This window comes from Ostrinia furnacalis, unplaced genomic scaffold, assembly GCF_004193835.3.
Source record: "Ostrinia furnacalis isolate ACB-3 unplaced genomic scaffold, ASM419383v2 OfSCF3832, whole genome shotgun sequence".
Classification (NCBI taxonomy): domain Eukaryota; kingdom Metazoa; phylum Arthropoda; class Insecta; order Lepidoptera; family Crambidae; genus Ostrinia; species Ostrinia furnacalis.
In genome coordinates this window covers 145,867-160,147 of record NW_021134071.1, presented here as the reverse complement: position 1 = coordinate 160,147, position 14,281 = coordinate 145,867, and the positions used below count along the sequence as shown (strand labels likewise).

General features: G+C 35.6%; 2 protein-coding genes across 2 annotated transcripts in view; both read right to left on the bottom strand.

Moving 5' to 3' along the window:
* Positions 1 to 7,124, bottom strand: part of LOC114358269 (neogenin) — a 34,024-nt gene extending 26,900 nt beyond the window's left edge. The window contains exons 1-4 of the mRNA XM_028312182.1: positions 6,982 to 7,124; positions 6,281 to 6,346; positions 5,045 to 5,228; positions 4,062 to 4,202 (exon numbers count right to left, since the gene is read on the bottom strand). Coding sequence (XP_028167983.1) covers positions 4,062 to 4,202; positions 5,045 to 5,228; positions 6,281 to 6,346; positions 6,982 to 7,124 — 534 coding nt within the window. The remainder of the gene's footprint in view (positions 1 to 4,061; positions 4,203 to 5,044; positions 5,229 to 6,280; positions 6,347 to 6,981) is intronic.
* A 2,724-nt stretch (positions 7,125 to 9,848) lies between these two features.
* The window catches only part of LOC114358280 (uncharacterized), a 108,525-nt gene continuing 104,092 nt past the window's right edge, over positions 9,849 to 14,281 (bottom strand). Inside the window, exon 3 of the mRNA XM_028312196.1 lies at positions 9,849 to 9,870. Within this exon, the coding sequence (XP_028167997.1) occupies positions 9,849 to 9,870 (22 nt within the window). The remainder of the gene's footprint in view (positions 9,871 to 14,281) is intronic.

Genomic DNA, 14,281 nt, shown 5'->3' with positions numbered 1-14,281 from the left:
GAAATTTTGCATGTCTACACAGGCATGCAAAATTTCGTTTCATTTCGCACTAAATAATTTAATTTACACGTGTTTTCATGCGATGGCCAAGTCAATATATTTATGTAAAACGTTAATGATTTCCTGGACTGGACTTGGTATTACATGGATCTCACAACTTTTTACCGTAGAACAACTGAGTAGTGAGACTTGGTTTTTTGACAAGTATTGTTTTTGATGGGTTTGTATTACAGAACGCATGTGTACCTAATGGGATAACTGTTTAAAAACACGATTAGATAAATTTTGCTCTATGGATAAAAATCTTAAAGTTACCTCTGATTTTTTAGCATTATACGACCGTGGTTTATAATAATAAATTCTATAAAATCACAATGATATCAGTATTTACCTCTTTGATTTCCTGACTTGTTTAGATTTACAAAAACTAAATATTTATTATTAACTTTTAGATAATAATTTGAATGGCGCTTACGATGTTTAGTTACGAGCTCTTTGATGGACACAGATATTATAGATAACGTTTAAAAAATGGCACGCTCGTTTTCATACATTTCATTCTATTTATTTAACCTATCCATATTTATGTGCGGAAACTTACGCATCATAAAAACTAAACAGTCAAAAGTTCATAATCAAGCTTTTGATGTTGTAAAAATAATAAAATAAAACATAAATTCTTTCAAACCCATCAACTTATTACTTTACTCAATTTAAAGATTAAAAACTTGTCGCGGGATTTACTAGTGTAAAAAATACATTAATTACCTACGTAACTTGATTTTGCTAAAAGTCTAATCTGAGAAAAAATCAAATAGGTAAATTATATATTATTTCTTTATTATTATGTATGATGTACTGTCTTAGGTACGATACAACTACGGATTAAGATCGTTTAGTCGACGCAGCGTTGAAATTGTACAGATAAATGCAGTTTGCGCACTCACTACGCGACGTCAAGCAATAAAAACCTAAAATTCGAACGTCAACTTTTTGCTACAACGCTCTTAATAGTAACTCAAATAATCAAGGAATATTTCATGATCTTTCGGAATTATAAGCTGACTGTGAAAGAATTTAATACGGCATTAAGTTAGCTTTTTCAATCTTTCAAAAAGGTTTTAAATATTTAGATAAAAATAATATTATGATCTTCAAAGACCAGCAGAAATCACAGACTATGCAAAACACCCGTAACCTCTTCAGTTAAAATCGCAAACAAGGCGGCGCAGACGTCGGCTTTGTGATGCAAATCAGAACTCTTTGCTGTACAGTCATTGAAATCTAAACCTTATGACAGTGAAATAAGCGTAGTTTGTCCTTTTCTGTGCTCGAAACTCCAGTACTATTCTGAAAAGCTTTTTACTTAGTCGGGTCTGTCTGTCACTGTCGCTCATGCTGAATCTCGCTTTGCGTGAGAGGGATGCATTCTAAACTTTGAACAACGTTTTTCGGAGTAACCCCGCTGTACCAGCCTGAATGCTGGAAAAGACAGTGCGACGGACGCGGGCTGAATGATCATCCTGCTTAATGGATGCTAGGCTTTCCCCACGGCTTTGCCTCTCCAAAAACGGTCACGGATTTCTTAAGAAATAATTCCCGAGTGTGTGTCCTCGTGTTCTTATTTTTGACACACTGAATTTTAAACCACGTTACACTATAACCCAACAGTTAAATATTCAGAACCTGGCACTCTTAGGTAATATTGAACCATTTTCACTGATAAGTTCTTGCTGGGATTATTAATATTAGATACGCTATTATTTTTGAATTTTTTTTTATATTCGAATCCATCGATTAAAATACCTACATAGGTCTACTCTTTAAGGATACGATTACGCGACTTAACAACAACATCCATTATTTAAATACAAAAAATACTATGCAGTCTGAATCTTTTTATAGATTCCGTTTTCTTTGATCCCATAAAATTAATAGTTAAGTAATAAAAGTTTAAGGGAAAACAGAATACGTTTTGATACTTTAAATTCCGGGAATCATTCCGGGGGAGTTTGAATATTTTATGCAAAAAAATTGAGGTGAAGCGATTTTTAAAAATGAAAGGGAGATTTGTATCGATAGACAATTATCCCAGCCGTTTAGGTTTCATGAAAATTTTAAATGTCTCCGAATTTTTATGCGACACAATTTGATTTTTATGGCTGTTTAATTATTCACTTTTTTATTTTCGAGGCATTGGTGACAAGGCGAAGATTTAATATTATTTATTAGCAGATTTTGACGGTCCCCTTGTGTCGCTGTTCGATATACCACCTAGAGTTGCGGGTTCGAATCTCACTGAGTGCGAATATTAGTATGATGATTTCTTTTTCTATATCCAACATTATTAGATATCAAAAATATTGACACACTCCTTAATGCGGACAAAAGCATACTCATATAAAGCTTATTGTAGTAACATAATTTTAGGTTGTTAATGACCGTTTAGTTTCTTGGTCTGTGTAATTTACACTATTTTACTAGTGAAAGTATACAGGGTGTTACTTTGCATTCTTGCCATATTTACAGATGTAACTATACCTATTACTGATACGGAACACAAATCCGTTAAAAAGTAATGCCCGAAAATTTTGATTTTTAATTTTGAATATTTTATTTTATCGACAATCTGTTAAACACATCACTAACTATCGTAACGCATGCACATCACTTGTTAGCGATGGCGATGGAGACTTTTTTACTTTTTAATGTATTTTTAAATATCTATTGCAATCTATTGTCTTTAAAATGTCTTTTTGACACTTTTGTAAAAAACTGAGAAATCCATCAATCACAAATCACGTTATAAATAATACAAAAATGACTGAAGTGTATTCAAACAACGAATAATTTAATCANGGCATGCAAAATTTCGTTTCATTTCGCACTAAATAATTTAATTTACACGTGTTTTCATGCGATGGCCAAGTCAATATATTTATGTAAAACGTTAATGATTTCCTGGACTGGACTTGGTATTACATGGATCTCACAACTTTTTACCGTAGAACAACTGAGTAGTGAGACTTGGTTTTTTGACAAGTATTGTTTTTGATGGGTTTGTATTACAGAACGCATGTGTAGGTACCTAATGGGATAACTGTTTAAAAACACAATTAGATAAATTTTGTTCTATGGATAAAAATCTTTATTTATTTATTTTATTTGGTTTATAATAAATAAATTCTATAAAATCACAATGATATCAGTATTTACCTCTTTGATTTCCTGACTTGTTTAGATTTACAAAAACTAAAATTTATTATTAACTTTTAGATAATAATGTGAATGGCGCTTACGATGTTTAGTTACGAGCTCTTTGATGGACACAGATATTATAGATAACGTTTAAAAAATGGCACGCTCGTTTTCATACATTTCATTCTATTTATTTAACCTATCCATATTTATGTGCGGAAACGTCACAAAATCAGAATAAATTTTAATTTTTCCATCCCGCATCATAAAAACTAAAAAGTCAAAAGTAAAATTTAAATAGTAAATATTTTTCATAAACAAGCTTTTGATGCTGTAAAAAGAATAAAATAAAACATAAATTCTTTCAAACCCATCAACTTATTACTTTACTCAATTTAAAGATTAAAAACTTGTCGCGGGATTTACTAAAAGTCTGATGTGAGAAAAAATCAAATAGGTAAATTATACATTATTTCTTTATTATTATGTATGATGTACTGTCTTAGGTACGATACAACTACGGATTAAGATCGTTTAGTCGACGCAGCGTTGAAATTGTACAGATAAATGCAGGTTGCGCACTCACTACGCGACGTCAAGCAATAAAAACCTAAAATTCGAACGCCAACTTTTTGCTACAACGCTCTTAACGGATCTACTACTTACATACTTGTTTTTTAATACATAGATATGATACATAGTAACACCCACACCCGTCACAGAAATTAAAATTCATCATTTCAATTTCTGCCCGGCCGGGAATCGAACCCGGGACCTTTCGGCATAGTAGTCCGTTCTGAACCACTACACCAAACGGCCGACAACTACGGCTACAACTATGTAGTGATAGTGAAGGAACATACCTTATAAACGTGTGTGAATCCGTCCACGGAGCACTTGTAGACGCCTTCCAGGTCCAGCTCCAGGCTGGTGAGGTCCACGATCTCCTCCGTGTACTCCATGGTGGCCGTCCGCCCCGTGGAGTCCGTTATTTCCCATGTTATCTGAAGGACAAACCAGTTTGAAGAAGTCTATCCATTTTAGAATGTCTTTAAGTATAGACAGAAAGACTTTAAGATAGAAGATTCCTTTTGTAAGAGAGGCTCTAAGTGAAAAATCCGAAAGAACCGGTGTACCTAATGTCCAATAGAAGTTCTAAAAGTTGTAATACTTAATAAATAAATAAATAATAAATAAATATCCTTAGACATTTTACACTGCGCTTCTAGTCCCAAACTAAGCAAAGCTTGTACTATGGGTACTAGACAACGGATATAAACATACTTAAATACTTTTTTTTTGTAAATACATACTTATTATATATAGAAAACACCCAGTCTAATACAAACAAATATGTTCATGCACACAAATGTGTTTGTACTGTGCGGGAATCGAACCCGCTACCTCCGGAATAGTAGTCCGTTTCGAACCACTACACCAAACGGCCGACGATACGATGGTCAACATCTGGCAAATTAAAAAACAAGAGCTGATGCAATATACCAGTAGTATCCATGAGACTTAGGGCAGCGGGACTGATCCCACCTCTTGTTCATGTATTTCCAGGATCTACAGTTTGGCTTTCATGTAACAACCAGTTAAGGTTGAGAAGTAAGACTTAGGACAGAAGTAACCTAGTCGTTCACCTAAGCCCACTGGGTCTCCTCTTTAAGCCACCTACTCAGGAAAGTAGATGAAGCACTTGATATCGTGCCCTGCGCGCCCAAACAACTGCACGCAGGAAGATTTAATGAAGGCTACTGACAACGACACTCTTGTAGCGGAGTTTTGGGCTGACACTGTGTAGGTTTGGTGACAAGAAGAAGAAAATTAGAAGTAAGGATACCTTAGGTCTAGGCCAGCCAGTGACAAGACACAGCAGCCGGACTCGACTGTGCCTCGCCGCTGTGATGTTGACTCCACCCTGGATGTCCAGTAGAGCCGGCTCCTCATCCACTGGGTCTTCCACCCTCAGCCACGCGGAGTCGCTGATGCGGTTCTTGTTCAGGTACGTATTTGTTGCTACACATCTGTTAACGAAGAATGAATATTAATAAATAATTATATTAACTCCTAACCGTATTCACAAACATTCCTATGAGGTCTCAAAATGCGCGTGGACGCACAGGGTGACGTACTAACCAGTCACAGAGCTCTATACAACGCTATGCGTTCGATTTGCTGCTTCACTTAAGCAATCGTTTGTGAATACGGGTGTAAGAAAATTTTGTAATGTGTTTTATTTGTACCTACTATTAATTATGTAGTGGCTAAATGTAAACGTTGGGCCTAAATGTTGTGTGTTTCGTGTCTTCGGGCTTTCGTAGATGTAATTTAATACTCGATATACGGTAAGAACATAAATATAGCGTACAATAAATTATTTACAAAATCTACACTTGGAAAATGTATGTAACGTGAAAAATAGAGGGTCGAGCGAGAAGAAAAAACAAGAGAGCATCGATATCGGTCGTCGAAAAGGAATTTAGTTTTTTCTTAGCGGCCAGTGTCGCAGCCACCACGTAAGTAGTTAAATACTTTTTTTAATAATATGAATAAAGGTATGGTTACATAATAAAAGTCCCAAAAAAAAATTTTTCATTGACAAATTTTTGCATTGTATGTAGGTATGTGAATTCGGGTCCGTTTTCACGAATTCATATCAAGCGAGGTGCGTATTGGAATTTATAGTAGGAAAATTTTCACTGGTTTCAGATTCATGGGAAAATGGCCGCTACTGTGTGGTCTTTCAATAAACAGAAAGCTCAAATTCGCCGTTAATTGAGCTACGTAACCGATCCGTTTGTTTGCACGATGTCACGCGGTGGTGTCAGCGACGTAAACACGGCTTAAATATACAGACTACGGTACAAATCTTTATTAAATTGTAATAAATGTTATTTTACAACAAAAATGTAGAGATGTGCTGTCGATTGTATATCAAAAATGAGGGACGAAATATGGAATTACAGTATAGAATGTGAAACGAAAATGCCACCAGCACTTTTTTATCAATGAAAGCCTAGTCAAAATGTTGGACTAAAATATAATAATATTATTTTAATAAGGAATGGGTACATACTTGTACACACCAGCATCTTCTTTTCTTATTTGTGTGAAAAGCAGCTGGTTGTTCAGGAAAATGTATCTGAAACAAGACAGGTAAATTAATAAAATATAATGTGGACTTAATCCCTAAAATCATAAAGTAATTTATTTTTTACAATATTTGGATTTAACGTGAATTTAATAAAAAATTAAGTAACTAGCTATGGGAAATTGAGAGTCGAGCAGGAGAAAAAACAAAAGAGTAACAATATTGGTCTTCGAAAAAAAATACATTTTCTTAGTGGCCAGTGTTGCGCGACCAAGAGGCGGCCGTACGGCCACAACTTAAACATTACCACTGCTTCAGAAAAAAAAAATCTGCCAGTACGAGTAGATACTGCGAAGAAGCCGTGCAAGAAATCTCTCAGGTAACTATTCTGTTCTGCAGGAAATTAGGGATATTTTTTTATATCTATTTCTATTGTACAGGATGTCCAAAAATTAAGGATAATGCCGTAACTGCGAATAAGTAGGTTATTAGGCCTATTTTAAATGCCATTTTTCTTTAGGTAAAAGTCCCACCATTTCGAACGGCTGGACAGATTTTGATGAAATTTGATATAGAGATAGCTAACACCCTGAATACGCTACCCTAAAAAGAGAGTAATGTTTTTAGAGTACTTGTCATAACTGAGGATAGTTAACCCAGCTAGTAAGTATACAGAAGAAAGTTACCTGTCATCATGAGACAAGCTCTGGCCGTCCCTCAGCCAGGAGACGGTGGCGGCGGGCGAAGACGCCACCTCGCACGACAGCGCGTACGGCTGGCCAGCCCTCGCTGTGCCGTTCTGAGGGTGACGAGAGAACTGCTTGTCCATGGCTGAAACAAAGGAATGTCAACTTAATAATTGAGACGACTATAGCAAAACCGTGTTATAGACTGGCTGAATCGAAGGCACGCGGGTGCGAACACCGTTGCCGCTGGACTATTGTGGAACCCAATCGTAACACAAGCATTCCCACTAGGGGTTAAAAAATAAGAACTATTTTAGGTGTACTTGCTTGGATTTTGGTCTGTCAAAAAATAACGCTTCTGTTTTTGCGTTTTGAAACAAGAAGTTTCAAAACTTTTATACTGCGCTACGCGCTTACTGCGTACACGCTTTCATCCAATCATTTCTTATTCTAGGTCTCATTCCTGATCAAACTTCATCAAAATTGGTTCAGCGGTATAATGACAGAAACTTTTGCCTTTAGAGTTACTTTCGCATATTAGAAGTCTATGGCATATCATAAGCTTTGATACTAAACTTGTTGATTGGGTCCAATTAACGATTAGAATGTTTTAGTAGTGACTACGGTGTTTACAACAAAATAGCGTTTTATTTTAAAAGGTATATTTTACTTTTATGAATCCATTATTAGTTCTACCATGATCTTGCGAATACAACAATATTATCGTAACCTTACTAAGTTTTTCCTGCATAAAGTTTGCGTCAAGCGATATCGCCAAAGGGTATGTTTTCGTTCCGTGGTACGAGGGCGGGAAGAAGTTATAAACACGTCCATTACCAACTCGGGGACCGATTCGCAAGATGGCGCCCGCTTCTCACACGCCCAATGCTCGTTACTACTGTTTGTTGGGTAATTTTGTAATGGGATTGCTATAATATTGTGACATTAATACCTACCAATAAGTTTTAAACAAGACCTTATTAAAACTTTTATGGGAAACCATACAGTCAATGTTAACCTGACAAATATCAATTAATTTCAATGATCCACTGTTTCGGATGTGCAGAATTTATAATAAAAACGTAAAAAGCTTGGATATATATTTCATCAAAGTTTATATTCATATCATAAGGTTATAAATAGCCTAACTTTGTAGTCTAACATTGATGTAAGTACATAATGATAGTTAAATTGTAACATCTCTGCATCGATACCCCTTTCTTTTAATTGTATCTATTCTATGTAAACGTTGTGTGCAACATTTATAGGAATTCAATTTGAATGCAAAAAAACTAATGTTATTCTATAAAAAATGTTTGAGATAGTATTCTGTTGTTGTACCTATAAATAAATAAATAAATTGGCACCCGTTGTCATCACCATCAGGTCATTTAGACTCCACTCCACTACTCTCTAATTTACCAGAGGCAAAGGGAGGTTTGGCCAACACCTCCCATGCCAAACGAGTTGTAGACGCCTGAAGGATAATCGTCGTCGTCGTCGTCGTTTCAGCCAAATGACGTCCACTACTGGACAAAGGCCTCCCCCAAGGTTTTCCATAATGAACGGTCCTGCGCTGTGCCCGCATCCAGGTTCTTCCCGCGACCTTCACCGGATCTTCGGTCCACCTAGTAGGAGGCTTGCCCACGCTACGTCTTCCAGCCCGCAGTCGCCACTTGAGAACTTTTCTGCCCCAACGGCCATCGTCTCTACGAGCAATGTGCCCCCCGCCGAAGGATAATCGCACGGTATTATTTCTACCTTAGTCGCCTCTTACACCATCCGTTCTATCCTATTCTACTGTGCCGGTATCACACGTCTAACGGAAAATACTTATCATACTATGTACAATCCGTTTGAGTTCACTGCGCACCTCGCTGGAATGCGACTCTCCCTCGCACTCACCCGCACACCTCCCCGCATTCGCCCCGTCCGTACCAGAGCGTCGATATGACGTCACGGCTACCAGGTAAGCAATTAACACGACCGGGTTGTATTATTCGTAATTTTTATCGTACCCACTACTAATAACGACATTTTCGTTACAATGGGGATGTTGGCTGGGTCAAAAAGCAAGAGTTTCCGTCAGTTAACTTATCAAAAAATACTCTACACGTATTTTTCACTTTTTCAAAGTAATGAAAATTTAAAGAGATAAAGCGCCCCAAAGTTCAAAGAAGAGGCCCGTGACGTCAAAGCTTGCTTAAAAATGCCGCACGTTGTGACGTCGTGCGCAACTTCAACGCACCATAACTAGGTAATTATTTGTTAGATTGACAAATAAAATGTGTCCAATATTTTTTGATATTAAACATTACGGACTAAAAAAATTTTTTTAGGCAACTAGCCTAAGACTACCCAAATAACTATAAAAAATATGCCAACATTTAGGTCTTCTGAAAAGGGTCTATTATTTTCTTTTGACGAATGCCTAAATAAATAACAAAAGCATAAAGGCGACGTCAAACGGAGGTAGCAATCTCGGGACGTCGGGCTTAAAGAGGGTTTGCGCCTGAGGTCTGACCTCTTCCAGAGGAATACAACAAACGAAAGCTTTCACGGATAAATTAGAAATAGTGGGCCTTAAAAGAAACGAATAGTTTTGGATTTAATATTCTTAATACCTAAATAAACCAATTGGTATTTCATAGAACCCTCATCCTTTGTTTTAGTTTCCACCACATTATACATTGACATATTTCAAACCTATTGAAACTGATAGTACCAGTACTGTAGTACTATTTCAATTGTCTTTACATTATTTACCTTACCTTTGCAATCAGATGTAGATAGGCTTTAATTTTATGGATGGATGAAATTCCTAATTTTATTGTTTGAAAAATTTAACATTTTGAACATCTTGTTCCCTACTCTTTATTGTTGGAACTTCTGTAACATTACGAAGTGAATAAATGAATATGAATACATACAACTAGGTACTTAATGATAGAGATGAAGTGGCTAACCAAGTTGAATGGCTACACGAAGTCCACATGGCAATGATTTTCATGGAACATTCCCATAATGGCAAGGTTATTTGCCCAAACCCAAACAGGAATATAAAACTCAACTCTAGGTATATTCCATCGTGGAACTGACCAATACCAATCGGTCATCTGATATACCACTTTTCTCAGTACCTAAGGTCAAAGCACAATGGTCGAAAATCAATCAACAATGGACAGTCCTTCCTTTGATAAGTTCCTAGAAACGAGTTACACTATTACTATCCAAAATAAGACAAAGAAAGAAGCCAATCTACTATCAAAATATTGTTTTTCAAACAAACGAAGCAAAAGCTTCTAGGAACCAAATCCCCGATATCCACCTAAATAATATTCTTATTTCAATATCGGATATTTACTTGGAAAAGTTACGTTTGAGGTGACAAAAATACTATTATCATGAATTCGATCATGTAGGTACTCGTACGTACAGTACATTACAATATAATTAAATATAGCATCTTTTACAACCTAAGATACCTACCAAAGTATAGCTTGAATCTTCTTTATAGTATTTGTTACCTAACGTATTACTTAGGTACCACAGAATAATATGGTATTACGTTAAACATATAAGTAGCGAAAGGTCACTGACTGACTTACTCATCATGAAATCTCTGAAACTACAAGTGCTAGGAGTTTCAAATTTTGTATGAAGGTTCTTTTTAGAACGTAGCGTGGGTGCTCACTAAGACGGTATTTTGCAAAATTCAACCCCTAAGGGGGTAAAACGGGATCCACGCATACGAATTTGTACGAATTCAGTCGTGGGCGGCCGATAGTAGATTATAAAATTACGGCACATTTGCCGATCCTACACATTTAGTTTTATTCGAAAGCAACAAGTTGCGCGTCAATTTTTCTCTAATTTTGAGCTTCAGAAGGCGCTCATCATTATTGCTAGAAGAAATCAAACTATTCGCCCATACAAGTCAAATTCTTGTAACTACACAACTAGATATTGTGTCCTTATCATTTTTTGTGTTCGTGAGACCGTGTTATTATTCCAGGTCTCCACCCTAGTGATAGATTTACAAACCACCATCTCTGTAACCACCTGCCAGAGCGAAATGTTAAGTAAGTAAATAAAAAAAAAATCAACTTAAAAAAACAGGTCTCTAAATATGCTGGAAAGTTTATCGGATTATTTCCTGGTGATCAATCAGCAGGGTGATGGATGGATTGTCAGCAAACCTGGCAAGCGTGCCTGGTCGTCGACGGGACTGAGGAAGATGGATGCGCTCAGGAATTAAGGTAAAACTGAACCTGTGAAAATACTACAAGAATCAAAGGATTATTCCCGTTCGTCCCACCAAGCTTTGTCCCACCAGTGGGACGAACGGGATTTAATAAAATATTTAATTTTTATTCCCATTCGTCCCACCACCAGTCTTGGTGGGACGAACGGGTAGGATATTTTTTTTATAATAATCCAGAATCAAAATAGAAACTGACAATGTTACAAACATTAACACCGAGCTACTTATCTCGTCTATGTATTGATTTAAGGAAACTTATCGTTGATTGCAAATTGAAGTACCTAAGTACCTACCTAATACTAAGTAGGTACTGAAAAAACAGTAGTTTATGTTTGTCAAGGTATGTATGGTCTTTCGAAGATAATACTTGTTTTTACTATATCTAAAAGATAATATAGTGTGTGTAATAATATTAAGGTTTCGTAGATCTAGCACACTTTTTCATCTATTTTCTCAAATACAAATAAAATGTATTTCAAACGGAGGAGTTAACGTGAAAAATACATTATAGGAACTTTCCGTTCCATCCAAAATTCCTGGAAAACATCTGTAGCTATCTTAATGTAAATCAAGAACTGTGTTATTATTATATCCTACTTCTTAGAATGGAAATTAACCCATTATAGACTAGCGGTCCCATATGGTACCATTTTTTTGTGTGTTTTAATTTGGCTCTATACATTAATACATGAAAAGATGCAGTGCTCTGATTGATGCAAATCGTAGCCAATAGATATGGTCTATGCTTCTGGGAATAAATATTGACAGTTATTCTTTTCAGTTGTGTGTAATTAATGATTGAAGTGAGCGCATCAAAATTTTCTCTTAAAAATTGACGCGCCATTCAAGTAAGTGATCATATTTTTTTTGTGTGATAGTGAAATACTGATTTTGTTACAATCTTGTATTCTCCATAAGTGCTCTTATTGTGAAATGATTTAAAATTACGTCGATAGGTAATAATAATGGGAAATACTGTATGTCAAAATTACTGGTACCGTACGGTACCGCTAGCCGCTTACCGTGTCTTTTTAATTATTTTATGATTTTTAGTTTTTACTGTATTTATTGGGAAGCATGCGATATATTCAATGGTACATAAGGTATACAGGAAGATAAAGTAAAATAGTTTCCTATACTTTACAAAACCATGGGTTTTTATTTATTTTAGATGTAACTTTCACGAAACATTGGCAATTTTGGAGGACGATGAAGGTCCCAAGACGAAGCAGATATTTATAGAACGTACTCGAGATAATTGCAACTCTCGAACAATATTAGAGTATAGGAAATGTTACGTGGGGCTAAGGGCAGCGTGCAATGCCAAGCTCCATTCCAAATTTTTGAATATTCAAAGATAAAAATGAATATTCCTTACCCAATATACAGTTTTTTCTACATTTAATATCACTTCTGTTATTTGCTTGTTTATTAATACATATAATAATAATAATAAAATACATAATTTACCCTATTTTTATAAAGTTCATGATAAAGTTATGTTTTAATCGACTGACACGGTAAGAGGCTAGCGGTACCATATGGTACCAGCATTTTTTTTCTAGATTACAGGTCGGGTCATTTTTTTAATGCTTGTATAGCATTATGTAGACCATAATTATGAACATATTTCAAAAAAACAAAAATCTGACACTTTAAGAAAACTCAGTCTATAATGGGTTAAGTAGGTACCCAATTCAAATACAACAACATCAAACGCTTTGAAAAATCATTTTCTTTTTTATTCATCCTACCTACAACTAATACGAAACAATAATTGTATCAAATACAAGCAATTACCTCTAATCGTATAGATTGGTTTTATCAAGAGAAAAATCACACTTGGGAACTCAAAAAACCCATTAACCATGTGCCAATTAATTTCAAATTTTATTATAATAGACAAAAGACCAAACATACTTAATACTGACCAAAAGTAAGCAAAGTTTGTTATCGTATCAAACCGTTTTTATGGTTTTTCGTACACACGATTTGGCTAAAGGAATTGCACCACTTGTAAGCTCCCAAACAGCGTCTTCTGGATTGTATTTATGAACATAAATATTTATTACACATTGTTTTGCGAAACGTCGTATATCAGAAATGTAAATTCATTCTAATGGAGTGTAATCCATTTAGGAAAATGAACGAAATCGTAAAATAAAACATTAAAAGGCAAAGACTCTACGCAATAGATTAAACTACTTAGTTTTAGCAAATAAATCAAGCCAGAAAGATAATTATCGTAACCTTTTAACCTATCCTTTTTAACCTCTGGATAATTCTTATCTTTTTTGCTTGTGGATTTATTGTAATGTAAGAAAATAGGACCATTTGTAACACTTCGAGACCAGTGTCTCTTGATAATGTAACTTGAAGACGTATCGCAGCAAGCGATCACGGTTTAACGACCCCCAGTGGCGTCAAAAGAAAATTTCTATAAACTCTATGTAGAAAAATCATATTGAAAGCACATAATCTATAGTTGAGGATTCCGGGTGAAGCTCGCTTCCACCTTCGGCCTGATCATCACTTACCATCAGGAGAGATACAGGTTCCTCGTTGTGTATAAAAAAAAAGTATGATTTGACTGTGGGTCTCAGTGTCGGTGTGGTGGCGAACCCTTTTACAATCCTGAAGCGATATGCCCAACATAGGACACACCTGTTAAATGAATCTTAGCGTGACTGATCCTCTGCAATCCCTTACCTCCATAAATTTCGTAGAAAGGTAGCAATTCTCAAAGGTCAAAATTCTTAAAACAATATTGGCGAGTGAAAATTCGCCGGCTCCGATCAATCACTGTGATCCTTTGAGATAATTTTGCTTTGCTTTACTTTTGGGAATAACTGACATCTTTGAACTATCGGTAGTTATTAAAACAGTTTGTTATGAAAATCGGCCTTCTCAAATTTTGTCGTCAAGTCAAGGTATTGAAATGCCAATTAAAATCAAAGGAAGGAAATTTACCTTCGTTACTAAGATACGATAAATTATACTTTAGAAACATATAAAATGTTGAAAGGATTTTATTTT